Below are 26,497 nucleotides of genomic sequence, written 5' to 3' on the forward strand. Positions count from 1 at the left end.
CATGTGGCTGTCATTTTTTGAATATTCAAGAGAAGCTTGGAACTTGGAATTTTATTTTAAAATCTCCAGGTTTTTCAATGTTGGCAGCTAATTCAAAAAACTTAGAAACCCTCCCGGCCAAATTGACCTGTTGGCCCACTGACCTCTGAAACATGCCCTGTTTTCTAAATGACCCATTTGGGTTGGGAAGTTGCCCCAAGTCATGGGGACTAACTTAAATAATCTCACTCTACTTCTGGCACTGGTAGAAAAGGTAAAACATCTGGGGTCTTCTGAGTCATGTGTCCAAAGGTGTTTAATTCAGGTGACTTGTTCTGGGCTTGTTAGTCAGGTAGATCCTCTGCCAAAGAAATGCCCTCCTTTGCCCAGACCCATGAGTGGCTGTTCCTAAGGGCACCATCCAAGTCATCTGTGTGTTCTGGGGTCACAGTGGACCTCTATGTCTGACCTGGGGTCAAATATTGTAGGAGTTGTGAAGAGTATGTCATATTGCCCTGGGAGAGCTGAACAGATGGGAAGAAAGAAAGGCTTACACTCTTCAGTCTTCTCCCTCCCCTCCTGTCCTCCCTTCCCTAAATAATAGACAGCCAAGCATTTGACAGAGCTCCTTGTTCAATGCTGCATGTCTCTGCTAGTGATCAAATGTTTCTCCCTCAATATTCTCTTTATACAAGATGATGCGACTTGAGTTTGTTGCTAATATTAGATTTGCAACAGATGCTCTCATTGTTGGGTCCTGGGTACATGCAGAGCAGATTAATAATCCAAAGACAAAGGCCTCAAATGCCCAGTGACTTTAACAGCAAAGCTTGCTGCAAGGGACAAGGGCTCACTCTGCATTGGGCAAGGTGAGGGGGACGGGCCTGCGAAAGACCCGGAAACTGAGTCCACCATCTAGACGCCATTGGAAATGTAGGTGGAGCTCTTGGTGGGAGGTGGAAGGAAGCACCAGGAAGAGGCATCTTCAAGGGGTCACAAGCAGTAATATTCAGGTCTATGGTGAAAATGACAAGTCATTTAGTCACCCCTGGTGGCCAAAATTTGGACCCAGGGGAACCAGGTAGCAAGCCTAAGAATTCAATAGATATGTCAATGGACATGGCCAATGCCATGGTTCCTTCTGTTCCTTTTCATTTTTCTTAATAAAGCCTTTTTAGACAAATCGTGAACCTCCATGTTTACAAACCAAGAACCTCCTGGGTCTAAGCATGAATCACTTGGGATTTTCTGCTCCCCTCCTGCTTCATCTTCAGAATGCTCTCATCTCACTTCTACAAGGGAAAGTGTTTCTTAATATCTACCCATGTGCTTTTTTTCCCCTAATTTTATTTAGTTGCCTGAACTTTATGGAAGTTAACATTGCACACCATGAAAGATGATGTGTCTATCTCTCTTTGAAGCCTCCTACACATAGGCATTTTCTTAAGGAGTGTTCCTCTGCCCACAATGATCCCATTGCTATTGCACTGGAAAACTGCCTGAGACTTAATCAAAGTCAATGGATCAAGGGTATTTTGGTCTTAGGGGGGTGTACTGGAAAGGTTCTGTGTTTTAAAGGTCCTATCTTGATTTGGAATTGAATCATCAGGTTGAATCCTGAAGCTAACCAGTTTATAAACCGAACTTGCTCTTTCTGAAATTATAAACCAGAGTCCTAAAATACTTGTCTTGTAAGTTCCAGATTTTCTTAATTCTATGTTTTCTCTAAGTGAAACTTTATCCATCTACTTATAGAGATGAAAGAAAGGACTAGCATTTATTGAGTTTTGCTATAGGTTAGATGCTTCATATTGGTTATCTCATTTAATTCTCATGTCAATAATACAAAATAGGTATTATTATTCCCATTTTACAGATGAGGAATTTGAGGCTCAGAGAGCTCAAATAGCTTGTAAGTAGCCAAGCTCAAATTTAAACCAAAACCTCCTGATGCCAAGACCTATGGTTTTTCCATTTGTGTTGCAGGAAGTCAGGGACCCTGATCAGAGGGACTGGCTGAAGCCAAGGCAGAAGAACATAAATTGTGAAGACTTCATGGACATTTATTAGTTCCCCAAATTAATACTTTTATAATTTCTTACGCCTGACTTTACTGCAATCTCTGAACATAAATTGTGAAGATTTCATGGACACTTATCACTTCCCCAATCAATACCCTTGTGATTTCCTATGCCTGTCTTTACTTTAATCTCTTAATCCCATCATCTTTGTAAGCTGAGGAGGATGTATGTCGCCTCAGGACCCTGTGATGATTGTGTTAACTGCACAAATTGTTTGTAGAGCATGTGTGTTTGAACGATATGAAGTCTGGGCACCTTGAAAAAAGAACAGGATATCAACAATGTTCAGGGAACAAGAGAGATAACCTTAGACTCCGACTGCCAGTGAGCCGGATGGAACAGAGCTATATTTCTCTTCTTTCAAAAGCAAATAGGAGAAATATCGCTGAATTCTTTTTCTCAGCAAGGAACATCCCTGAGAAAGAGAATGTGACCCTGAGGGTAGGCCTATGAACGGACCCTATGGGAGCGGCCATCTTTTATGGTCAAAGCTGAAGGGATGAAATAAGCCCCCCATCTCCTGCAGTGCTCCCAGGCTTATTAGGATGAGGAAATTCCCGCCTAATAAATTTTGGTCAGACAGGTTGTCTGCTCTCAAACCCTGTCTCCTGATAAGATGTTATCAATGACAATACATGCCAACTTCATTAGCAATTTTAATTTCACCCCATCCTGTGGTCCTGTGATCTTGCCTGCCTCCATTTGCTTTGTGATATTTTATTACCTTGTGAAGTATGTGATCTCTGTGACCCACCCCCTATTTGTGTACTCCCTCCCCTTTTGAAAATCGCTAATAAACACTTGCTGGTTTTACGACTCAGGGAGCATCACCGAACCTGCCGACATGTGATGTCTCCCCCGGACACCCAGCTTTAAAATTTCTCTCTTGTACTCTTTCCCTTTATTCCTCAGACCAGCTGACACTTAGGGAAATAGAAAAGAACCCACGTTGAATATTGGGGATGGGGTTTCCCCAATACATTTGTCTGTCTTTTTGTTTGGGAGTCTTTTATAATTCCCTGATGCTGTTACATGTCAACTAAGACAGACACATACAGACTTACAGATGGGACTAAATGTTTTCCCTAATTTTTTTGCTACCAATTAAAATAAACAGCAGTTGTTTTAACTCATAATTACAATGAAATGGTTACTTAGGCAGATGTATTTCTGAAATAAATGTGTAAAGTTCTGTGTTGAAAATAGAGATGACCTGGTGGTAAGCAGAGATTGTGGGTTCCAGGATGGCTAAGACCATGTTGTATACCCTCTGTGGCCTCAGCAATCTGCACTGAGCCTGGCCTGTGGGGTCCACTCACTATTTACTGAATGAAGGAATAAGTTTCTCCTCTATCCACATCCATATTGATGTGAAGTCTGATATTAGTTTTTTCTATATAATGTGGTAAAAGACCCAAAACATAAAACTAATCATCCTAACCATTTTTCAAGTGTTAAGTGTATTCACATTGCTGTGAAAAAGATCTCAAGAACTTTTTCATCTTGCAAATTTCAATTTCTATACCCATTAAACAACTGCTATTATTTTTAAACATCCACATTTAGCTTTACTAGAAAGAAGACAGCTCTGCCTACATTTCAGGTAAACATGACTCAACCTCCTGCTGCTTATGCATCAGCAACTCTCTTGACTCAGTAAAACACTGTCTGTTGCCCACACATGGGTTCAGCCAGGCAGGCTCTCTTTGATTTGGTCATTATTAGAAAAATAAATCAGGCATTCTAACCCCAATAGGAACTACTCCTCAGCTTCCTCACCTTTCCTGGTAATCCAAACTGGATTAGCTTCCTCATTTGCCAATTCCTTATACGTGCTAGAGAGACAAGAGAGGAGAGCCAAACAAGTAGCTTTAGGGGCCTAAAAATTAATTGTTATTCTAGTTTGTGAACCATGTTTCAACATATCTCATAATTAAGTATGATTTTCCACCATTCCCATTGTCTTTCCAGAGCTTCTCCTCCTAAATTATACTTCTCTTCAACATAACACACAGTACTTCCCTTATCAGAGCATTTCTCACGCTGTATTGTAATTGCTTGTCTGTCTGTCCTCCCTACCATACTTCAAGTTCTGTGATGCCAATGTCTGTGTCAGTCTTGCACTGGAATGAAGATGGGTCTAGCATGAACTCAGTGTTACAGAACTCACTAGCTGCATGAAGATTCCTCTGCTTTGCTCTGCCCTAGTCTAAGGCAAAGCCACTTGCCAATAATTAGTTAGCTTGTGTTTTCTCTTCTGGTTGCCCACATGGCACTGAGAGGTGCTGGCATGAGTGCCAGGAGAGCAGGAACTAGGCTAAACTTTGCTTCCCCTAAACACCCAACATCTAGCACCATTGCTGGCTCATGGTAGATGTTCAAAAAACATTGAGGATGAATGAATGAATTAGAGCAATGAAAACCCAAATGAAGTTTCAAAAAGAAGGTTTTATTCTTTCACTCATCTACTCACTCACTGTATTAGATGCTTACTCTATAGTAGGCACTATGTTCATGACTAAGGGGAAAGGTAGCAGTTATGAAACGGGGTTACTGGTTTAATAGGCATAATTAGAAGGGGCTCTTAACCTCATAGAGTAGAGGAGGGAGTGAAGTTGAGGACATGCTTGTCAAGAAGGTGAGTGATTGAGGAAGTGATGGTTAGCTAGATTGTTGGGATAAAAAAAAAAAAAAAAGCTAAGCTAGACGAAATGAGTAAAGGGATGAGAATGGGTGGTGAGAATTCCAGGACAAGGGAAGTAGTTTACGATGCAAATTTTCAGAGACTAGAGAGAGCATCAAGCTGAGTTCAGTGGCTCAAATCTGTAATCCCAGCACTTTGGAAGGCCAAGGCAGGTGGATCGCTTGAGCTCAGGAGTTCCAGACCAGCCTGGGCAACATAGCAAAACCCTGTCTTTACAAACAATATAAAAATCAGCCAATGTGGTGGCTACACTTGTAGCTGCAGCTACTAAGGAGGGTGAAGTGAGAGAATCGATTCAATCCATGAGGTTGAGGCTGCAATGAGCTGTGATTGCAACATTGCACTCCAGCCTGGGTGACAGAGAGAGACCCTGTCTCAAAAACAAAACAAAAGAGAGAACATTGTGCATTCATGGAAACACAAGAAGCTGAGCATGTGGGCAAGGTGGGAGTGGAGAAAGATGAGGCCTGAGAGGGAAAGGCCAGGTCTCTGGGGTCATGGAAATCAGCTAGTATGTCTGGCTGCATCCCAAGGCAAATGGAGAGTGATTAAAGTGCTATAAGGGTAGGGTGACATCATCAGATTTATGTTAGGAAGTCATCCTAGCTGGAGAGTGGATTAGAAGGGATGATGGGATAAAAACTGGGCATGACAAATGAGGATGGCTTGGTCAAAGGTGTGACGGTAGGGATGCAATTATCATCAAAGCAGTGAGGCAGGGGAAAGAAGTGTCTAGTTGGGTTCATATTTTTAAATAACTTTGGACAGAACCAACCAAACCACAGAAGTGCATGTCAAATGTTTTATTCCACATCAGCCATTACTTTTCATCCTCAAGCCTTTGCTGAAGGCTATGGAATGTTGTTAGCTTTGGCTGGGTCTGAGTGCAGAGACCTAAGAGGATCTGGTTTGAAACCTCTTTTCCTTTGAGAAGAGAGTCAGTGACCAAATGTAGAGACAGCAGTGAATTATTGATGGACCTACAAGTTTTACACATACAGATGTTGCTTAAGACAGTTTTCCCCTAGAATCAGCAGTTAGCAAATGTGTTCATTAGATCAAGTCACTCCTACCTTGTAGTTTGTTCCAGAATCTTGGGGTGAGAACACTTGTAATTTGCAAAAGTAATATTTTATCTGTGGACAAGCACACGGAAGAAAAATCTATTGTCTTGTACTATAAACTAAAGAATATAAAGTAAATGAAATCATCCTGGCTGTGGGATGTACAAACGTTCAGTGTTATAATGTGTGTCAGTCACTGACAGAGGGCTGGGGGAAAAACTAGACTCTGCCACGGGGACTGAGTGGCAGAGATATTTATGCTTATCAAAGGTGGAGGGCAGGGATCAAGACATTTTGAGAAAGTGAATTAAAGTCTTATAAATACTTTAGTCATAAAGGCCAACAATGTATTATACTTTCTGCATTGGTAAAATACAACATAATCATATTTGGCATCTAATCACTCCAGATTTTGTGGTAGCCACTGGGATCCACCAACCACCTTTGTCCCTAGGAGTACATGATTTAATAAAGAAGACAGATACAGGGATCATTAACACTCTACCATGATGAGTATCCTAACAGACACATATTTAAAGAACTCAGAGAAGAGAGGGATTTATTTCTAGTTGTTCAACTGTGTTTATATATCTTTATGACTGACATCATAAGTCAACACTGGGGAACCCTATACTCAACCTTATAAAATAATGTAAATATTTTTAAAATCCTATAAAACCTATAATCCTCCCAGCATCTTCCCTGTGGGAGGACTTGATTGAAGCCTACAAGGATGAGATGACTGAGGTACTAGTACCAGATGATCAGGGTCATCATCCAGATCAAAGGGGACTTCAAGTCTAGCCTCTTCTGTAACATCACACTAAATGTGTCCCCTCCTTTTTTTAAAAACTAAGATACAAACTTTGGTTTCATTTCTGGGACCAAACATAGTCAACATTTTCAGGCATTAAAACCTGTAAGAAATTTGTTCTTAAGTTCCAATGTACAATCTCTTGAATAGCTTCCTTCTTTATGGCCTCATCTTACAGATGTGCTGTGAGTTAAAAGAAAAGGCCAGGCTTGGGAATCAGAGAGACCTGTTTCAAATCTGCCTCAGGACTCACTGGCTGTGCCAGCTTAGGCAAGCATCAACAGGCTCTGGTCCTCAGTCCCTGTAGTGGCACACTGGAGAAACAGATGACATCATAAGATGAGTACAGGCCCTGGCCCTGGGTAGCTGCCCTGACCCTATCTCTGCTGCCACCATCCTACCATCCTAGTCCAAGCTACCATCTCTCATCTGGATTGTGGCAATTGTGGGGTGTTTTTCTTTTTCTTTTTTTCTTTTTTTTTTTTTTGAGACAGAGTCTGGCTCTGTTGTCCAGGCTGGAGTGCCGCGGCATGATCTCAGCTCACCGCAACCTCCGCCTCCCAGGTTCAAGCTATTCTCCTGACTCAGCCACCCGAGCAGCTGGGATTGCAGGGGCCTGCCACCACACCCAGCTAATTTTTTGTGGTTTTAGTAGAGAAAGACTTCAGCATGTTGGGCAGGCTGGTCTCGAACTCCCGATCTCAGGTGATTCGCCTGCCTCAGCTTCCCAAAGTGCTGGGGTTACAGGTGTGAGCCACCCATTTATTCTAGGCCACTTCAATCTACCAGTCTCTCCCTGACAACGAAAAGGATAGAGTTACCACCTTTAAAAGATGAAAATCCTCAACATGATTTATAATATTTTTCTCCAAACTGCAGGTCACAAACCATTAGTGGCTCATAGAAACAATTTAGTGGGTCAACACCAGCACTTTTTAAAAAAAGTGAAGTAGACCAGAAATATGAAATTGCAATGCCAATCATAAGCATAAGAATTATTTCATGAAACTTTTCTCATTATGGGCCTTCTCAAAAAGTGTTTGAAGGCCTCTGGCCTGTAATACCCTGAGTAATATGACCATTGCCTCCTCCTTTAGCCCCATTTCCCATCATCCCCACGCAGTTCTCTGCTCTTTACCCACACTAGCTTTCCTTAAATTCCTCCAATACATCATGTTCCTTTCTGTGGGAGACCACTTAGCACATGGTTTTCCTCCTTGCCTAATGTCACCCTCCAGGTCTCAGCTCGGATGCCATTTCTTCCAGCAAATCTTCCCGGATTACATCCTGAACCCCTGCAGCTGTCAGGGTCTCACAGATCTGCATTCAGTTTTTAGTTATCCTTTAAATACCATGTTTCCTCGGTGAGTGACAAGCTTTCCTACTAGGCTGTCTTTGTGACCGGAGGGGCCCTGTTCTTGTTTACCCCTGTGGTAATCCAGTGCCTATCTCAGGCTGGCACCTAGGCATTCAGAGGGATAAATGAAGGAAAGAATTGGCCAACCTGTTGACCAGTGACGTTGGCTGGCCTCCTTCCTTGCTTGGTATCGGTTTTGTTTCTAACCCTTGCACCGAGAAAACCACACAGGGTTGTACTGTCTGCCCAGTTTAGGAACTTCCTTTAACAGTATTTCTTTACTCTCTGAGTTTCTGCTGAGCCCAAAAACAAAAGAAAATACTGCAAGAAAATTGTATGCGTGTGCTGGCCGTTGAGCACTTCGGTGGAGAGTGGGAGAAGGATCTGCATAAGATTTCAGAGGGGGGACTCTGCCCATCCACTCCGAACCGGCCGCAGCTCTGTGAGCATCTCACGCCACCCCTCTGCATCCCCAGGGCTGCCGTTGGGCGCGCGATCAGCAAGCTTCTTGGCGCCCAGTCCCTGCGACTATCTCTTCCCAGTCCCGGGACTAGGCCTGCCCCACTCGGATTCTCCACTCTTGGCAGCGCGCGTCCCCGCGGACTGCTGAGACCAGGCGGCGCGGCGGCAGGTGACCCGCTTCTCCAGTCCCGGGCGCAGCCCAAGGGACGTTGTCAGCATCGCGGAGCCCGGCCCTGGGCCTCTGCAGCCATCTTCAGGGAGGGAGGCGCGGCCTCCGGACGCGGATCCGCCCCCGCCGCCCGGGTTGCCCCGCCCGGCTCCGCAGAGCGCCGCGCCTGGGTTCCGACTTCCCTTCCCTACCCTGCTAAGCTGCGTCGCGCGCTCATCGCCCAGCCCGCAGAGCTCGCGCCGCTGCAGTCCAGCCGCTCGGCCCCGCCGCGCTCGCAGAGGCCGCCATGGGCACCGCGCGCTGGTTCGCGCTGGGCAGCCTCCTCGCCCTAGCTAGGCTGCTGGAAGGCCGGCTCGTGGGCGAGGAGGAAGCCGGCTTTGGCGAATGTGACAAGTTCTTCTACGCCGGGACCCCGCCTGCGGGGCTGGCGACCGATTCCCACGTGAAGATCTGTCAGCGCGCGGAGGGCGCTGAGCGCTTCGCCACCCTCTACAGCACTCGGGACCGCATCCCCGTGTACTCCGCGTTCCGCGCTCCGCGCCCTGCGCCCGGCGGCGCAGAGCAGCGATGGTTGGTGGAGCCGCAGGTAAGCGAAGTGGTTCCCGAGCCCGGGACCGTACCGCTGGACTTGTCCCCAGGGGCGCTTTGCAGCTACCGCGAGGGGCCGGGCCGGGAACAGCAATCCCTACGTCTTCGATGCCTTGGGCCAAGAAACGCGTGTTCCAGATCCACCCGGTTGCGTCCCCGGAGTGTAGCCTGCCTCGCCCTCTGTCGAGGCTACAATAAGAGCCTGGCGATCTGTGAGCCTTCACTTCACTTCATGAGTTGCAGGGGCGGGAGGTCCCGTGTGGGAGGAGGTTCTGCCTACATTTCTGAGCAGACATCCGCAGTGTTTCATTCCTGAATAGTGAAGAGCGTGAGACAGAGACCCTGGAGACCGTTCAGATTCGCAGAAAGCCTACGCTGGGTGCTCACAGGCCTTCGTGCAAGTTATTGTCATAGCACTCATTTGGAGGTGGGTACGTGGGCATTTTCATCCCCATTTTACAGAAGAGGAGATTAACCCAGGGGGTCGAAGAGACTTGCGGAAGACCACCCAGTTAATAAGATGGGGCAGGTCTTTTGTCTAGAAATTCACTGCCTTTTCTACTAAGTAAAGCTTCTCTACTGCAGAGCTCATCCTAACCTGAAAATCCTTCCTCTACACACGGCATTGAGTAAATTCGATCTGCGGTTGTGTTGAATTAGAACAATAAAATAAAGATACAGATTTTTAGAAACGCAATGGGATAGTTACAAATGATAAGGAAACAATGACTACCTCCAACTGATGGAAAGATAAGCCAGTTTTTCCTGACTCTTCATATCTATATTATCATACCACTGGGAAATCATGTCACCTCTCATGGTGTTCTATCCTATCTGGTAAAGGTGAACAAACACTTGAGAAGCCCTCAGAGTCTCCCGAACCTGCTTTCTTGCTCTTAACACATCCTGGCTTACCTCTGCTCAGTTGGTCTCCTCTCTAGAACACCCTGCCAGGCTCCCCTCTCCCTCTCACCAGCCTCCCACCCCTGTCCAGGCTGCTGGGGGAGGAGCTGACCCAACGCTCTCCCTTTCCTGAGGACTACAGCTGCCCAGGACCATACCAGTGGACAGGAGGCTGGCTTTCAGGTGCTTTATTCAGAGCCTGTGGATTGTAATCTCATTGAGATATTTCTAGCTCTGAGGTCTTGGCCCCGTCTCAATCTGCACCTAAGTTTTCTTATCTTCCTCACATCCTTCCACTAACCTCAACTGTTGATAACACCTGTTGAGATCAGGTATGTGAAAAAGACGTTGTCAATTGCACACACAAGACACATTTAAATCCAAAATTAGTTTTCCTCCAGCTGTACCCCTAGAGCTCACAGGGTGTTGCCCACCTCTTGTCTTGCATTGTGATTGTGTGCCTGTGAAGAAAACAAATGACCTAGTCCTTTCCCCTTGATGTCATGGATAGCTTGGGGAGACAGAACATACGTCTGAGGAAATCATGGGAATGCATGCTAAACAAATTTCAGTTAAATTCAGAACACATTTAGTGATCTCCTGCTGTGTGCCAGACATTTGGGATACCAAGAGATCTGAGTGCCGTTCTAGAACAAAGGCTACCTGATCTGCAGGTGGAGTTTTCTGGGTGGAGAGGTGGTGTAGCATTTGATTAGAGCCATGCTATGTGGGTTCAAATCCTAGTTGCTCCGCTGACTAGCTATAAACTTGGGCAGGTTAAATTGGAGATGATAGCATAGGGTGGTGTGAGATTTAATGAGTTACTATATACAAAGTTCTCAGGTGTGTGACACATGAGTACTAGCTGTTGCTATGACATGGGCAAAAAAACCATAATTTAATAAAGGTGAACAAAGTTCTATTAGATTTAATCTGTCTTTGAGGTGATGGAAGCAAGCCTTAGGGTCAGGATGACATTTGTGCTTTGTGTGGAAAGATAAGGCAGAGTTTAGAAGGGAGGCAAGGAAGAGGACATTTCAAGCAGAGGGAACAGACATCATGAGTGAGAAAGACATGGCAGATTCAGGGATTTGTGCATGAAGAAGTTGGAACAGGTAAACTAATACAAATAGATTCATGTACTCAGTTGCTCAGAATAAAAGGGAATCACGGAAGGGAGGGATCAGGTGGGGAGGAGCCATCAAGGAAGGCTTAGGGAGGCAGAGCCATTTATGTAGCTAGGGAAGAAGTGAGTCATAAAGGAGCACAGTTTGCCAGAAAGAAGTAAAGGGAACCAGGTAACATGGAGACTGTGGGTGGGATAATGAGGAAAGGGACTGTGGAGATTAAAGAAGATGGGAAGGGAGGGCGGAAATAGTTACAAATGGCAGCTTGAGAGGTAAGATGTACAGTGGTTCTGAAAAGTACAAGGGGCCTGAGCTCTTACTGTGCTGAGAGGTCAGAATGGTCACTGTGGCTGAGCACTGCAGGATGCTTTTCCCTGCAAGGTGGATGGCCTCCCACACCCACCCACTCAACCTCAAGTCAAATCAGCCAGGATCCAGAGAGTATTGGGAGAGAGGGAGGGAGGAGGAGGTGCGAGTTGCAGCTGGGCCTGCAGTGCACTGCAGCAAACCTGGCCCCCTGCTGCCTACTCCCTGAGGCCTTGCCTCCTTGCCAAGATCCCCACTGCAGAAAGATGCTCAGGGCTCAATATGTACCGTTGGCTGCTTCCAAGCACTTTATAATGCTGAGTCTCCTTGTGCCCACATCACCTTTTTATGAGGTCAGTGTTGCCAAGAGGCCCTGCACATGGGAGGAAGAGGCAGGAGACCAAAGGAACTCAGTGCTTGCCTCCAGTGATGAGTCAGGCAGGGCAGCAGTTGACACTGAGTTCCCAAAGCCCAATTCAGTAGCTTTTGAGGCCACACTGCAGTTTCTCTTTGAAACAATCTCCTAAGTCAAAGATCACAGAAACTTAGTCACTCTGGTGCTTAAAATCCGTAAAGAGTTGCCTGCCCAACCTCTACAGGACAAAGTTCACACTGCAGAATGCAGTTTGTAGGCCCTCCATAGCCTAGCTCCTGTCTCCCGCTCCAGTCTGGTTTCTCACCATGCCCCACCCTCATATTTTATGTTCTAGCATTATCCAGCTGCCTGGAGTTCCTCTCATAAACCAGACTGTTTGTGATGTCTGTTTCTTAGCTCGTGCTGATTCCCTTTGCCTAAATTCTCTTTCTACACAGACCCTATCTTATCCTTCACTTCCTGCCCTTATTCCGTCCTTTAAGACTCTGCTGAGGTGTCACCTCCTCCAGAAAGAATTCCCCACCTAAATTGTATCCACCTCCCGAGTTAGGTCCACCCCTTCAGTGCTCTTATAATTTTTCTATTTTCATACTTACCATATTGTTTTATAATTATCTGCTTATGTATCTGTCTCCCCAGCTTGAGCCTTTGAGGAATGATGACTGCATCTTACTCATGCTTTTCCTAGTGCCCAGCTTATAGAAAGCACGTGATAAGTATTGAATAAAATATTTTGATGTTGGGAGGATCAATCAGGCAGCAGCAGGTGAGATGTTCTGCTTGAGTTTTCTCCGTGGGGCGCTTCCTGTTTCAGAAGCTTGCCCCATGGCTGTCCAGCAACTGCTGTTACGAATGTGGTACCTGTGCAGAGCTGGAACCCTGCTCTGAAGTCACTCCATCAGTCTTAGCTTTGGCCTTTGAAACTATCCCAAATGATTTTGATCTCTGCTCTGCCTAGAGGAGATGATTTGGAGGGGTTCTAGTCAAGACTCCAGAAACCTGAGAACTGGATTCTGGTTTAGTGCAGGAAGCTCAAACCTTTTAGTTTGTCGACTCCTTTCCACTTAATGGAAAAATTTTTAGATAAGATACCAATGATGCCTTTCTAAAGTGCATTGCTGATTTATGCCAGAAGCCAACGTATAAAGCTCTATCATTTTATAAACGTGGAAGTAACTGACTATATAAGGTTTCAAAGTGCATTGCTGATTTATGCCAGAAGCCAACATATAAAGCTCTGTCATTTTATAAACATGGAAGAAACTGAATATATAAATTATATAATATTTATTATATATTTTACATATTAATTATATTATATATCATATAATATATAATTTATATATTCAGTAATAATAGTGTATATTTGTTCAATCTTACAAAAATACTGTGAGGTAGATATTATCTTCTTCATTGTAGAAATGAGGAAACTGGCTCAGAGAGGTTAACTGAGGTGTTTAAGGTCACACAGCTTATTTTTGAACTCATTACTGAGTACTCTTCTGATACACCATGGAGATTGTTTGATCTCACAATGGATCCACTGCATTAATGGTTTTAGGACTTTAATTCTCATCTTTTATGTGAGAATTCTAATTTCTACTCCACTTCTATTTTCTGACAGTCATAGGACAAGTGGGAGCACTTATTTGGCTGCATAAAGGTTGCTCAAGTGTCAGTGGCTCTGGAATGAAGGGGATATTCTGGTTAACTACAAAAACCTTTTTCCTGGAGGGCACAGTGAGGTCATATTTCAGATCTTAGTAAATGCATATGAACGGTCGTCTCAAGTTAGAACCTTGATTAAGTCCTTGATTTTTAATTTCCATCCATGGCTTTTACAACCTGAAATAGAAATATTGTTCAATTTGTTCCAACCTCAGCCTTCTTTTCATTGTGTCAGAGAACAGATACGTAGATCATCATATACTTAAATCTCTGTGTAAGGAATGCAGTGAACAGGGCAATCCTGATTCTTACTCCTTAATTAAGAGACTTAATTCAGATCCCTGCTCTTCCATTTACAAGCTATGTGACCTTAAATTCTTCCAGCCCTCTTTTTTGGATCTGTTCATTAAAGGTAGTAACAGTGTTTATAGAGAGGTTGTAACAAATAAACAAGATAACACATGAGAGCATGTGGCATGGTACCTGGAATATGGTAAACTCTTAGTAAATATTAATATGTATATAAGGTATTACTTCAGTAGGTGCTAGGCGTGCATGCGCACGCGCGCACACACACACACACACACACACACAAATGGAATGTTGGATTAGACAGGTGACACCTACAATTCTACAAATCTCTCCTAAATGTAAAATAGCTATACATGTATCTTCTCAAATGCTCGATATATGTCCCACATTCATATAGTAGATGCTTCATAAATGCATGATGAGAGATGAAATGTGTGGAAGATTGAATGAATGGATGGAGGGTGGATTTGAGTGATTAAAAGCAAAAACAAACCAAACAGGTACCAAAGACATCTCCACCCTCTCTGTCCTGGGAAAACCAGGAAGTGTGTTGTCACAAAACAGTGAGCAATGGCATTGCAGTCTATTGTGCTGAGCCTGGATAAGACTGGGAAATGCCTGATCCAGGGGATGGTTCCAAAAGCAGTCACTCACAATTCCTTACTGTGATGCACACCGCAGAACAGGGCCCACACATGCTATCGTTTGTTGGATTTTTCCCTTCTGGCTTTTTCTTCATCTTTGGATTTAGTGTTTCCTTTTGTTTTGCAGGCCACTGTCAGGATCAAGTTAAGGTACTTACCTATGTTGGCAGAATATTTCAGGGACAATCCTGAAGCAGTCCAGTGGTGACAATTCCCTACACTATTCTTTCAGTTTAGATTTATATCTGGACAATCTAGGCAAGGAACTATCATTTATTGATCGCTTACCATGTCAAAGGTCTTCACAATCTAACTTATCTCATCTCTATAACAACTCTAGGAATTATGACCTGTGTTTTATAGTTTAATCTCTATAACAACTCTAGGAATTATGACCTGTGTTTTATAGTTTAGGAAACTGAGGTTCAGAGTGGTTAAATAACTTATCCAAGGTCACAGAGCTTCTAGATGGCAAAGCCCAGACTGGAGCTTACTACCCCAAATCCAAAGCTCTTAACTCTCTTTCCTCTCTATCACACTGTTTTCTAACTTAAATGTTAGTATTTTCTCTCCAGAATCCAAACTGGCTGACTAGACTTGTTATTTTATTTTTAATCCAGTTCTTTGGATGGTTTATGGCTTCACTACTAACATACCATTCTGTAAATGCCAGCTTCAGATTTCTCTTAGCTCCGTTACTGGTGATTCATGGTGACTGAATGGAGCTTTCCTTGGGGAATTGAGATTTTATTCTTTGGGCATAAAATTTACCTTCCTTTTAAACTCTCAGCTCTGAAAGTGAAAATTTGAGAAAGTAAATCCTCTTATTTGCCAGTAGCATTTGCTTTCAGTTACCTTGTCTGTCTTCTAGAGTTACTGTTAGTCAAGAAAGCTTTTTTTTTTTTTTTTTCAAATTTCCTCCTTCAAGATGCATGTTATATCTTCTGAGCGGTGACTTACCCTTTCAGTTTCATGGAACTCGACATCTATCATGGCAATAATTAATTGACTGTCGATATATCTATTTGGCCACTGAAAGGAAGGAGAAATAAAAAAGAAACTGACTCATAGGCTGAACCAAGAATAGAAGCACCGTTTAGTGTTCCAGTCATGCTTCATTGACCTACTGCTGGACAGAAGTGTGGCTCAATCAAAAGGTCAAACAAGGGTATTTTATATTTTTAATCAAAGCTGAAAATATGGGTACATTTTACTTTGTAGAATAATAGATGGCTGAAATATTATTTGAAAATGTAAATGTAATGACATGTTTCAGTTGACTTATACTTTAAGGGCTGGCTGGTCTTGAGTTTGTATTGACTTCCAGTTGGCATGGACACCTAATCTTTTAAGAAAGCCCTGAGCCCTCTGTCAATTCATTTTAGTCAACAAATCTTTATTGAGCATCTGATATGTGTCAGGCACTATTCTAAGCCCTGGAAAGAGAGCAGTGAACCAAACAGACAAAAACACCTACTCTCGTAGGGTGTATATCTAATAGAGAATATAGATTATAAAATACATAAATAGAAGACATAGCACCAAGCGCAGTGGCTCACACCTGTGATCCCAGTACTCTGGGAGGCCAAGGCGGTCTGATGATTTGAGCCTAAGAGTTTGAGACCAGCCTGGGCAACATGGCAAAACCCTATCTCTGCAAAAAATACAAAAATTAGCCAGTTGTGCTGGCATGCACCTGTAGTCCCAGCTACTCATGGAGGCTGAGGTGGGAGGATCATTTGGGCCTGGAAAGTAGAGGCTGTGGTGAGCTGAGATCATGCCACTGCACTCCAGTCTGGGGGACAGAGTAAGACCCTGTCTCAAAAAAAAAAAGGCATATTGGATAGTGATAAGTGTTCAGGAGAAAAAGCAAGGAAGGAGGCTGTGAGATATCAAGGAAAAGATGAAGTTTAAAACAAGGTTTCCATCCAGGGAAGAGATCACTGAGGAGATGACTTTCGGGTACAGACAAGAAAGAAATAAGAAAGCCAATTATGCAGACATCTTGGGGGAAACCGTTCTGGGTAAAGGGAATAGTAATTGCAAAGGCCCGGAGGCATGAGTGTGTTGAGGAAGAACTAAGAGGCTGGTTTGGCTAGAGAAGGGTAAATGAAGAGAGTAGCCGGAGATGAGGTCAGAGAAGTGGGGAAGAAGAGGGCAGATCATTTAGATTCTTCTGAGCTATTTGTAAAATATTGGGGTTTTACTGTGTGTGAAGTGGGAAGCAATTGTACAGGTTTCTGAGCAGAGAGCTTCGATGTGATCTGGCTGACATTTAAATGGAACCATTTTGGCTGCTGCATTGAGAATAGACTTGTGGTGTTAAGGGCAGAAGGAAAGAAACCAGTTAGGAGGTTTCCGTGATCTGACAAGAGACGGTAGTATCTTGGATCAAGGTGGTAGCACTGTATATTCTGGATATATTGTGAAGAAAGAGCTCATAGTCTTTGGAGTGAGAGAAAGGGAAGAGATGACTCCAAGGGTTTGGGTCTGAATGATTGGAAGAATGTAGTTGCCATGAATAAGACAAGGATACAAAAGGAAGAGCTGTTTTGGGGCTGTATCAAGAACTCGCTTTTGTTCATAGGAGCAAGAATATAATACTGGTTGAGTATCCATAATCTGAAATGCTTGGGACCAGAAGGGTTTCAGTTTGGGGATTTTTTTGGATTTTGGAATTAGTGGCTGAACATCCCAAATCTGGAAATCTGAAATCTGAAATGCTTTAATGAGCATTTCCTTTGAGTGTCATGTCAGTACTCAGAAAGCTTTGGATTTTGGAACATATTGGATTTTGGATTTTCAGATTTGGGATGCTCAGCCTGTAGTGGCTACCAGGGGCTGAGGGGTGGGGAAGATGAGGAGCTGTTGTTCAATGGGTATAAAGTTTCAGTTATATGGGATAAATCAGTGCTAGAGGTCTGCTGTACAATGTAATGCCTGTAGTCTATGATATTGTATTGTGCACTTCAAAATTTAAGAGGGTAGATATATTAAGAAGGTAGATCTCATATTAAGTTTTCTTAATACACACACACACAACAAACAAACAAACAAAAGGACACAAGGAAAGTATGGGAGGTGTTGGACATGTCTCTTTCCTTGGTTCTTGTGATTGTATCATGCGCATTTGCATACATTCAAACCCAGCACATTAATTATGTGATGAGTTATTATATATTTATTGCACATTTAATTCATCACATTAAATATATACAATTCTGTGTATATCAGTTATACCTTGATATAGCATTAGAAGGAAAAGGTACTCAGTTTTGGACACTCTGAGTGTGAGATACCTTCAGGTGTTCAATTAACCTTCAAGTAAATATAGTCTAAAGCTCATGGGATGCTTATCATGTAGCAGGCACTTTTCTAGTGCTTTTTTTTTTTTCACATGTAATTTCTTGTAATCCTCAGCACCATAGGAAATAGATACTATTATGATCCTTCTTAGAGGAGGAAACAAGCCCAGAGAGGTTGAACTACTATTCCCTGTTTACACAGCTAAGAAGAGGTGGGGCTGGGGGTTGAACCTGAGCTGTCTGATACCAGAGCACACGTGGACTGCTTCTATTACAAACCTGCTGATGTGTTGGACGAGCTCCTATTGAATGCTCTTGAATGAAAAGTTCACATGTTCATTTACCAGGATTTTACAGAGGATGTGTTTCTAGCTCTGGCAGTTACACGCCCATGAATATCAGAGGCTCACCACCTCCAGGTATACCTTTGTGGCTATAGGAAGGGTAGGTTATTGCAAGTACTGCATTGGGCTGAGGGTGCTGCTGTCCCGTTGTACAATCTTGTTCTATACTGATCCATCTTGAGCTCTTCCCATAATCCTTATGCAAGCAGACATTTTTCATAAGGCACCAGGTTAGAGCTGGGAAAAATGGATTACCCAAAAACTGTGTTAACTCTGTTGAGCAACAGATTTTGTCCCCTGCATCTCAGTGAGTAGCAGAGATAAAAGGATAGGGGACAGGGTCTTGCATCTGTGGGAATGTGGAGCCATTGCTGCCATACAGGCTGTTGGACTGGATGTGGTGCGTGAGCCTGAGGAGAGCCCATCTCCTGTCTCAATGCCAGCTGTCCCTAGGGGTGGGAAGGAGGGCGCCCAGGCCAACTACACCCTCCAGAGCTCCATCCCTTGAGCAGGGATGGCAGACCACACATCCATCATCCAGCCCTAGTCTGTTCAGGAGCTCCTTCTCTGCAGCCAGCTTGGCTCCCAGGAAGGAAGACCAGCAGAGCACAGCAGATGCTTAAACTTAATGACCCAGTAATGCAATAATCCCTACTTGGGACAAGAGGAGAGACTTTGCTCTAACTCAGAACATATACCTCCTTCAACGTGCCAAAATTCCTTTTTCCTTTATGACTATTTAGTAAGCTAAAGTCCTTCACCTTTGCAAGTTCTTGCATTTGTCCCTATATCGACTTTATCACAGCTTGGTAAATGTGCCTTCTCTCTGTGTTTGTGAGATGGCAGCATTGGTTTCAGGAAATCTGCTTGCTGTTATCTTTGTGTTTATAACTAAGGGAAGGAATTGATCCAAGTCAACTTTGTTGATTAAATGGACCAGGATGCATGGTTAAATAGGAACCCCATAAGGAAATGGCTACTGTTGATATTTCTGAAAGATTGGGCATCCACTATGGTCTCGGGACATGCAGAAACATGGGGAAAGGAAAACCAAGTTTGTGAACCATAAAAAACTTTTATTCTCATTCTTGGATATCTCCATTGTATCTAGAGCCATAGTATCCGTCATAGAACCAGATACATCTCCTTCATAGACATGAGGTGTTTGGGGTGGTTGATGTTCTGCTCCTTAGTAGACAGACATCCATCCTATACGAGCCCTGCACCGACTTATCTGAACTCTGGGACCCCAGTTCCCATCATCTACCTAAGTCTCTGCAAGACAGCTTCCTGACTGGTTAACCCATTCCACCTTGTTCTCCTCTAGCCTTTCTCCACTCTGAAGGCCTCTTTGGAAACCTTTCAGGACTCCCCATTGCTCTTCAGATAAGGACACAGCTCCTTATCGTGCTCTACAGAGTCCTGCATAGTCTGTGCCCCTTCCCTTTCCAGCCTTATCTTGTTTCACTCAGCTTGCAGGTCTTTAACTCTGGCCACTTTGGCTTCTTTCTGGTTATTATTGTTGTTTTTTGAGAGAGAGTCTCACTCCATTGCCCAGGCTTGGGTGCAGTGGCACTATCTCAGCTCACTGCAGCCTCTGCCTCCTGGGCTCAAGCGATCCTTCCACCTCAGCATCCCGAGTAGACCACAGGCATCCGCCACCATGTCTGGCTAATTTTATGTTTTTTTTTTTTTTTTTTTTCTTCTTCCTTCTTTTTGTAGAGATGGGGTTTTGCCATGTTGCCCAGGCTGGTCTCAAATTTCTGAGTTCAAGTGATCCTCCTGTATCAACCTTCCAAAGTGCTGGGTTACAGGTGTGAGCCACCATGCCCAGCCTACTTTTTTTTTTTTTTTCTTCTTTTTAAAATGTCCATGTTCTCTCCCATCATAGACCTTTGTACCTGCTAGGCTTTTTTTTTCTTTTTTTCCTTCCATGATATTCCCAAGTAGGTCAACTGTCCATGATACTCTCTAGTAGCACCAAACACACCTTTCTTTGCTAGTAAGTTGCAGTTATACATTCATTCGTGTGACTAATTGAGTGGCACCCAACTAGACTCTAAGGTCCCTGAAGGCAGGGGCCAGGACTATTGGGGCTCACCATTGAATCCTCGTTGTCTAACACGAAGACAGCAAACTTGTTCTATGAAGGGCTAATTAGTAAATGTTTTGGGCTTTGTGGACCATATTGTCTCTGTTGCTGCTGTTCAACCATGCTATTTTAGCACAGAACAGCCACAGACAATACATAAATGAATGAGTATGGCTATGTTCCAAGAAAACTTAATTTATGAAAACAGGTGGTGGGCTGGATTTGGCTCATGAGCTGGAGTTTGCCAAACCCTGGTCTAGCGTAATTCCAGCACTTAGTTCGTGATCAAAAAAATGTTGTTGAACAGTAAGCACTTGGCAAATATGGATTGAGCAGTGGCAGTAAAATGTGCAGGCTGTGCAATCCTATTCCCATTATGGCGCAGCAGCCTAGATCTAGACGTACAGTTTTCAACTAACCTTTTTATTGTCTCGGTGGTAGTGGTTGTTATTTACAATAATTAGTTTTTTATGATTATAAAAGTAACATATGCTTATGGTGAAAATTTTTTTTTAACATTTCGGAACTGTGTAAAGAAAAGCTCCCACTTCTGAAAGATACCCAGTCTTTACAATTTGTGTGTATTTATGTAACATTCTACAAATTTCCATTACACCTAGAGACACATGGACTATTTCATAAATTTTATTCTAGTTCCCAAGGTTCAGCATTTCTTTGAACTCTAGCAGGCCACATCTCACAAGCCCTTCAAACAACCACCATACCAATGGAACCGAAGAGTGTAGGAACCCCTTTAGTAGGTGAGTTTGCACATAAATGTAAACAATTTATTTTATTAAGCATTTTAACTTAGAAATAGAAGACCTCGGGACTTCAAATATAAAGTCTACCTCATCATATTTTCCTTTTTAATTTTTCTGTATTTTAAGTTTTTTTCTTCCACAGACATTTTCGATTGTCCAGCTTCATTGCATTTTTCTTTCAAGAATATATAACTCACAGGTGGCTTGAAAAAAATCCGGCCTTCCCTCTCCTTCCCTGTTCCTGCACAGAAGGGCATTATCCTTTTCCTCTTAAAGAAGAGGAGGCAGAGGTCCAGGGAGTCACTGGTCTGCCCAAAGTCACAAGGCCAGTAAGCGGCAGAACTGACAGATCTCCACATTTCTAATCTGGTGTTCTGTTACTAAAGCCTACTGCCATTTTACCTCACATTTAGAGGGCCTTGAAGAAGAGCTACCTTCATAAAGCCCAGAAGAAAATCCACGAGAAAAAAAGGGAAATTATTTTGCCTGAGGGCAAATTTTATTAACCTCAAATTATATTTATTGCATATAATTGTAATAAATATAGCAGATGGCTTTCCTGGTAAAAAAAAAAAAAAAAAAAAAAAAGTGGTTGGGCATGGTGGCTCATGCCTGTAATCCCAGCACTTTGGGAGGCCGAGGTCAGGAGTTTGAGACCAGCCTGGCCAACATGGTGAAACCCTGTCTCTACTAAAAATACAAAAATTAGCTGGGCGTGGTGGCACATGCCTGTAATCCCAGCTACTCAGGAGGCTGAGGTAGGAGAATCACTTGAGCCCGCGAGACGGAGGTTGCAGTGAGCTGAGATGGTGCCATTGCACTCCAGCCTGGCTGACAGAGCAAGACTCTGTCTCAAAAACAAAAACAAAAAAGAAGTGCTAAGCTTAAATAGCTTGAGGAGGATTTAGGTTGGATATAAAAATAAGAGTTATTATGTTACGGAAAAGAGTTAAGGGCTGTTAAGTCCCCTTCTCTAATGATCTTTAAGATCTTTAAAATGAAGGGTAAATTTTGCCAGTTGACTTTGGAGAAAGGCTATTTATTATGGTTATAATCTTGTATAGAGACTGGCTGTGGACTTTCCCCATTTTCAGATGAGAGTGACTCATAATTGAGTTGACAGTGATGTCTCTCGGACCCCAATTCCATGCCCAGGTAGCTTATTGGCCAGGATTGTTACTGCTATTGCTTTCACTGCTGTCAATATTGGGTACCATTCTATTTTTCAATTCCTCCCACAGTTGAAGAGGAAGCTAAGGAACTAGGGAGAGTGGTGTGTGTGTGTGTATGTGTGTATGTGTATGTGTGTTCCCTCTCAGTGATTCTAACCATTCATTTCTACAATAAATGTGGTCACAACCAATCAAAGACAAGAGTTTATCATGACTTCTTTCTCTAATGGTGAATTGGGGTTTAAGAAGTAGGCATGGAATTACAGGGAGCTTCTGTAATGGAAACAAGCTCACCTTGTTTATTTGTTTGCTTGATTATCTTTTTATTTATTTATTCATTTCTGGTCAGCAGCTCTAGACTCATAGTGTTGCAAAGGATTAGTCCTTAGACATCCAGCTGCTACTGATATCATCAGTGTTGTCATTTTCATCAGCATCAGAACCGTTTATTGAGATCTTAGGACTAAATCAAGAAATAGGAATCCAAGACGTCGTCCTGGAACAAGACACAGCCCCTGCCCTCGGGTGTCTTATTACTTAATCGGGAAGGCAGATCATGACCAAGAACTGGTTTACTCAACTCTCTCTCACTAGGTCATTAGCCACTAAGGGGCAAGGATTAAACGTGCAGAATGGTTAAGAAAATGGGTTTTGTAGTAGGAGTCCCACCTCTGCCATTTATCAGCTGTGTGACCTTGGAAATGCTACCAAATCTCACAGAGCTCAGTTCCCCATCTGTGGCATGGGACTAATAAATTATCCCTGTCCTACAGAGGAGTTAAGAAGATTCAGGGAGACAATGTGTGCAAAAGGCAGTTTGCATTGTGCCTAAACACTCGGCACATATATGTTAAGCATGTTGAATGGATAGGTAACCTTTGCTTCCCAGACTGTCTGACTTGTAGACAGCTAGGATGAGTGTAATGCTACTGTGTCTGTGGGGTGTTATTGCTGCAGTGCCCTTCATTTCACACCTGCTCTGTCACCACCTTGCTCATGACTGCCCTCAGCTTTTAGTCTGGATTCAGTGGCTCTGTGCTATCCTCTGTTATTGTTGCCCCTTTTCTCTTTAGAATAATTTGGTAGAAATTGCTTCTCTTTGTCCCCTGGGATGCCCCTCTGATCTGCTCCCAGACTTATGGGATAAAGACAACTTATCCTAGCTGGACGCAGTGCCTCACGCCTGTAATCCTAGCACTCTGAGAGACTGAGGCTGGTGGATTGGTTGAATCCAGGAGTTTCAGACCAGCCTGGATGTGGGGAAACCCCGTCTCTACTAAAAAAAAAAACAAAACAAAACATTAGCCGGGCATGGTGGCACCCGCCTGTAATCCCAGCTTCTTGGGAGGCTGAGGGGGAGGATCACCTGATCCCGGGAGGTCGAAGCTGCAGGGAAGGAAGGAAGGAAGGAAGGAAGGAAGGAAGGAAGGAAGGAAGGAAGGAAGGAAGGAAGGAAGGAAGGAAACTTATCTCTTCATTTAGGAAGGAAGGAAGGAAGGAAGGAAGGAAGGAAGGAAGGAAGGAAGGAAGGAAGGAAGGAAGGAAGGAAGGAAACCTATCTCTTCATTTATTCCCCAGTTTTAATCCTGGAGTTTAGAAGGTTCCATTGCTTGCAAGATTCATATCCCTATTCCCTCAAGGGCCTTACTGGGTTCTCATAAGGATAGTATTTCTGATATTTCAAATTTGTTGATACATGAATCATAACACTTATCCAAGCTTACTCAAGTGAAGGACAGGGCTGTTGAAAGGTATCACAGGTAGATTCACAGGCACAGGAAAAGAGATACACACTGAGCTCAAAGGAACCAGACTTGGGAACCTTCTAGAAACCAAAGGGTCCCACAGAGTCTCTCCTACCCTGTCTCTATCTTCTTTCTTTTAAACAGTTTGGCTTTCCCATGGCTCAGCCTGGCTGCCAACCCCAAAGTGCATCTAGGAGCCTTCACACCCTTCTCTGGCTGTTGTCAGTCACTAAGTTTCTTGCACTGAAAACCCGAGAGAGCCATATGGTTGGTTGCTGGCCAGATTGGGTGGCCCTTGGTTGTGACTGGCATGGAGGTGGGTGGGAGAGGGTCATGTATGAGAAGTGCTACTCTTTCAGAGGAAGTGTCAGAAATACTTGGTTGTGGATATATCTCCCAGGACTGGGTGAGTTGGGCCTTGGAAAAGATTTCACTGGGGCCATATCAATCAGGGGCCTGGCTGGAAACAGATGACACTCTCAAAAGTCTAACTAACAGGGTTTAATGAGGAAACTACAGTTGTTTCTTGGTATCTATGAGGGACTGGTTCCAGGACTCCCTGTGGATACCAAAATCCTTGATGCTCAAGTCCCTTATGTAAAATGGCATAGTATTTGCCATAACTTAGGTACATCTACCTGTATACTTGAAATCATCTGTAGATTACTTATAATACCAGGTGCAATGTAAATGCTATGTATGGAGTTGTAATACCATCTTGTTTATTTTTTTCATTATTCTATTTTTTTTTAAGTTCTGGGGTACATGTGCAGGATGTGTGTTTGTTACGTAGGCAAATGTGTGCCATGTGGTTTGCTGTGCCTAACAACCCATCACCTAGGTATTAAGTCTCACATGCATTAGCTTGTTTCCTTAATGTTCTCCCCCCAGCCCACCCTTCCCCAGTGAGTATTGTTCCCCTCCCTGTGTCCATGTGTTCTCATTGTTCAGCTCCCACTTATAAGTGAGAGCATGTGATGTTTGGTTTTCTGTTCCTGTGTTAGTTTGCTGAAGATAATGGCTCCTAGCTTCATCCATGTCCCTGCAAAGGGCAAGATTTCATTCCTTTTTAATTTGCATTATTTTTATTGTTGTATTATTAAATTTTTTCCCTGAATATTTTTGATCCCCAGTTGTGGAATCCATGTATGCAGAAGGCACAAGAATTAAGAGAGCCAGCCAGTTATGGGGATGCACCTAGAGACTAGCAACAGCAGGAAGCTGTGACCATCCTAGGCCTGTGGGGTAAGGGTAGGAGCCTGGTGAGAGCTGTGTCTGTAGAGAAATTCAGCCAGAGCCAGAACCACAGCAACCAGGCAGGGAAGCAAGGGAATATATGATCTGGTCCCTCTCTTCCTGCCTTCCCATTGATGGCTCCAGTCAGAAGCCAGAGGGCAACAGGGCTCAGCTGATGTGATTCCTACAAGTCAGCCTCCCATCTAAATCAATCAGCCTCCCAAGATGCAGAGTAGGGCAGAGAAGAGGGGAGATGGATCTGGAAGACAAAGGACGGACACTCAGTACAGGATCTGTGAGGTCAGAGCAGAGCCTTGGCACCCAGATAGGATTTAGGTAGCATAGAGGAACGGTGAAGGCATCCCCAGCTAGTAGTGACAGGGGCAGTTGCAGAGGGAAGTGGGGCGTATTTACATTACAACCATGTAACTGACATGGATGAGGGTGGGGATTGATCTATTTTGGTTGAATATAAAGGAAGGTTTGAGAGAAGAGGTTGGAGAAATTTGGCAGGGAGGCCCATGAATATGCCAGTTTGTCATTTAATTAGGAAGTCATAGGATGTTATTGAAGGTGTTAGAGTAGTGAAATGTTCAAAGGAATATGTATAACAAAAGTAGACTTCACACTCCACCTAGGACTGAGGAAGGAAGTCCATGCTTACACACATTACATGATCAGAATATTAGCTGATCTAATAGGTGGAGGATCCAAATGACCCACAGTATTTTGTTCTCTACCTTGTCATTTTCACAGCTCTTGCGATTTGTGGATAATGCCTCTCACAATATCATGGGAATAAATTAAGCTTAGCCAGGGCACTCCCCAAAATGATTTAAACATTTGTTTTTCAATGTGAGGTTCATAGACACCCCCCTTCTCCAGCATCTCCTGGGATGGTGGTGAAAACGCATATGGGGGCCCTATCCCAGACCTACTGAATATATCTCTGTGTTGAAGAACAGGAGTCTGCATTTTTGACAGCTGCTGCAGGAAATTAGTGATGTCTCCTTAATTCAGCTGAATTTTGAGAACTGTTAATTTAAGGAGACATCACTAATTTCCTGCAGTGGCTGTCAAGGCAGGGGCTTAATTCCTTCAGAGAGTGATCAATGAGGATCTGATGGAGATCTAGCCCCATGATTCCTAATTTACAGTCACATTAGAATCACCTGGGGAAATTTAACAACAACCTGATGCTGGGGTTGCGTGGAGGGGAACTTTTTTTTTTATTGGTTTAAGAGGTCTGAGTTGTAGTCCCAGCTACTCGGGAGGCTGAGGCAGA

The 26,497-nt window shown here is 43.5% G+C and overlaps 1 protein-coding gene across 1 annotated transcript in view; it reads left to right on the top strand.

The window, feature by feature from the left end:
* Positions 1-8,747: 8,747 nt before the first annotated feature.
* ENDOD1 (endonuclease domain containing 1) overlaps positions 8,748-26,497 on the top strand; it is a 42,576-nt gene continuing 24,826 nt past the window's right edge. The window contains exon 1 of the mRNA XM_010358689.2: positions 8,748-9,216. Within this exon, the coding sequence (XP_010356991.2) occupies positions 8,917-9,216 (300 nt within the window). The 5' untranslated portion in view covers positions 8,748-8,916. The remainder of the gene's footprint in view (positions 9,217-26,497) is intronic.

Source organism: Rhinopithecus roxellana, chromosome 15 (genome assembly GCF_007565055.1).
Source record: "Rhinopithecus roxellana isolate Shanxi Qingling chromosome 15, ASM756505v1, whole genome shotgun sequence".
In the NCBI taxonomy this organism is placed as follows: domain Eukaryota; kingdom Metazoa; phylum Chordata; class Mammalia; order Primates; family Cercopithecidae; genus Rhinopithecus; species Rhinopithecus roxellana.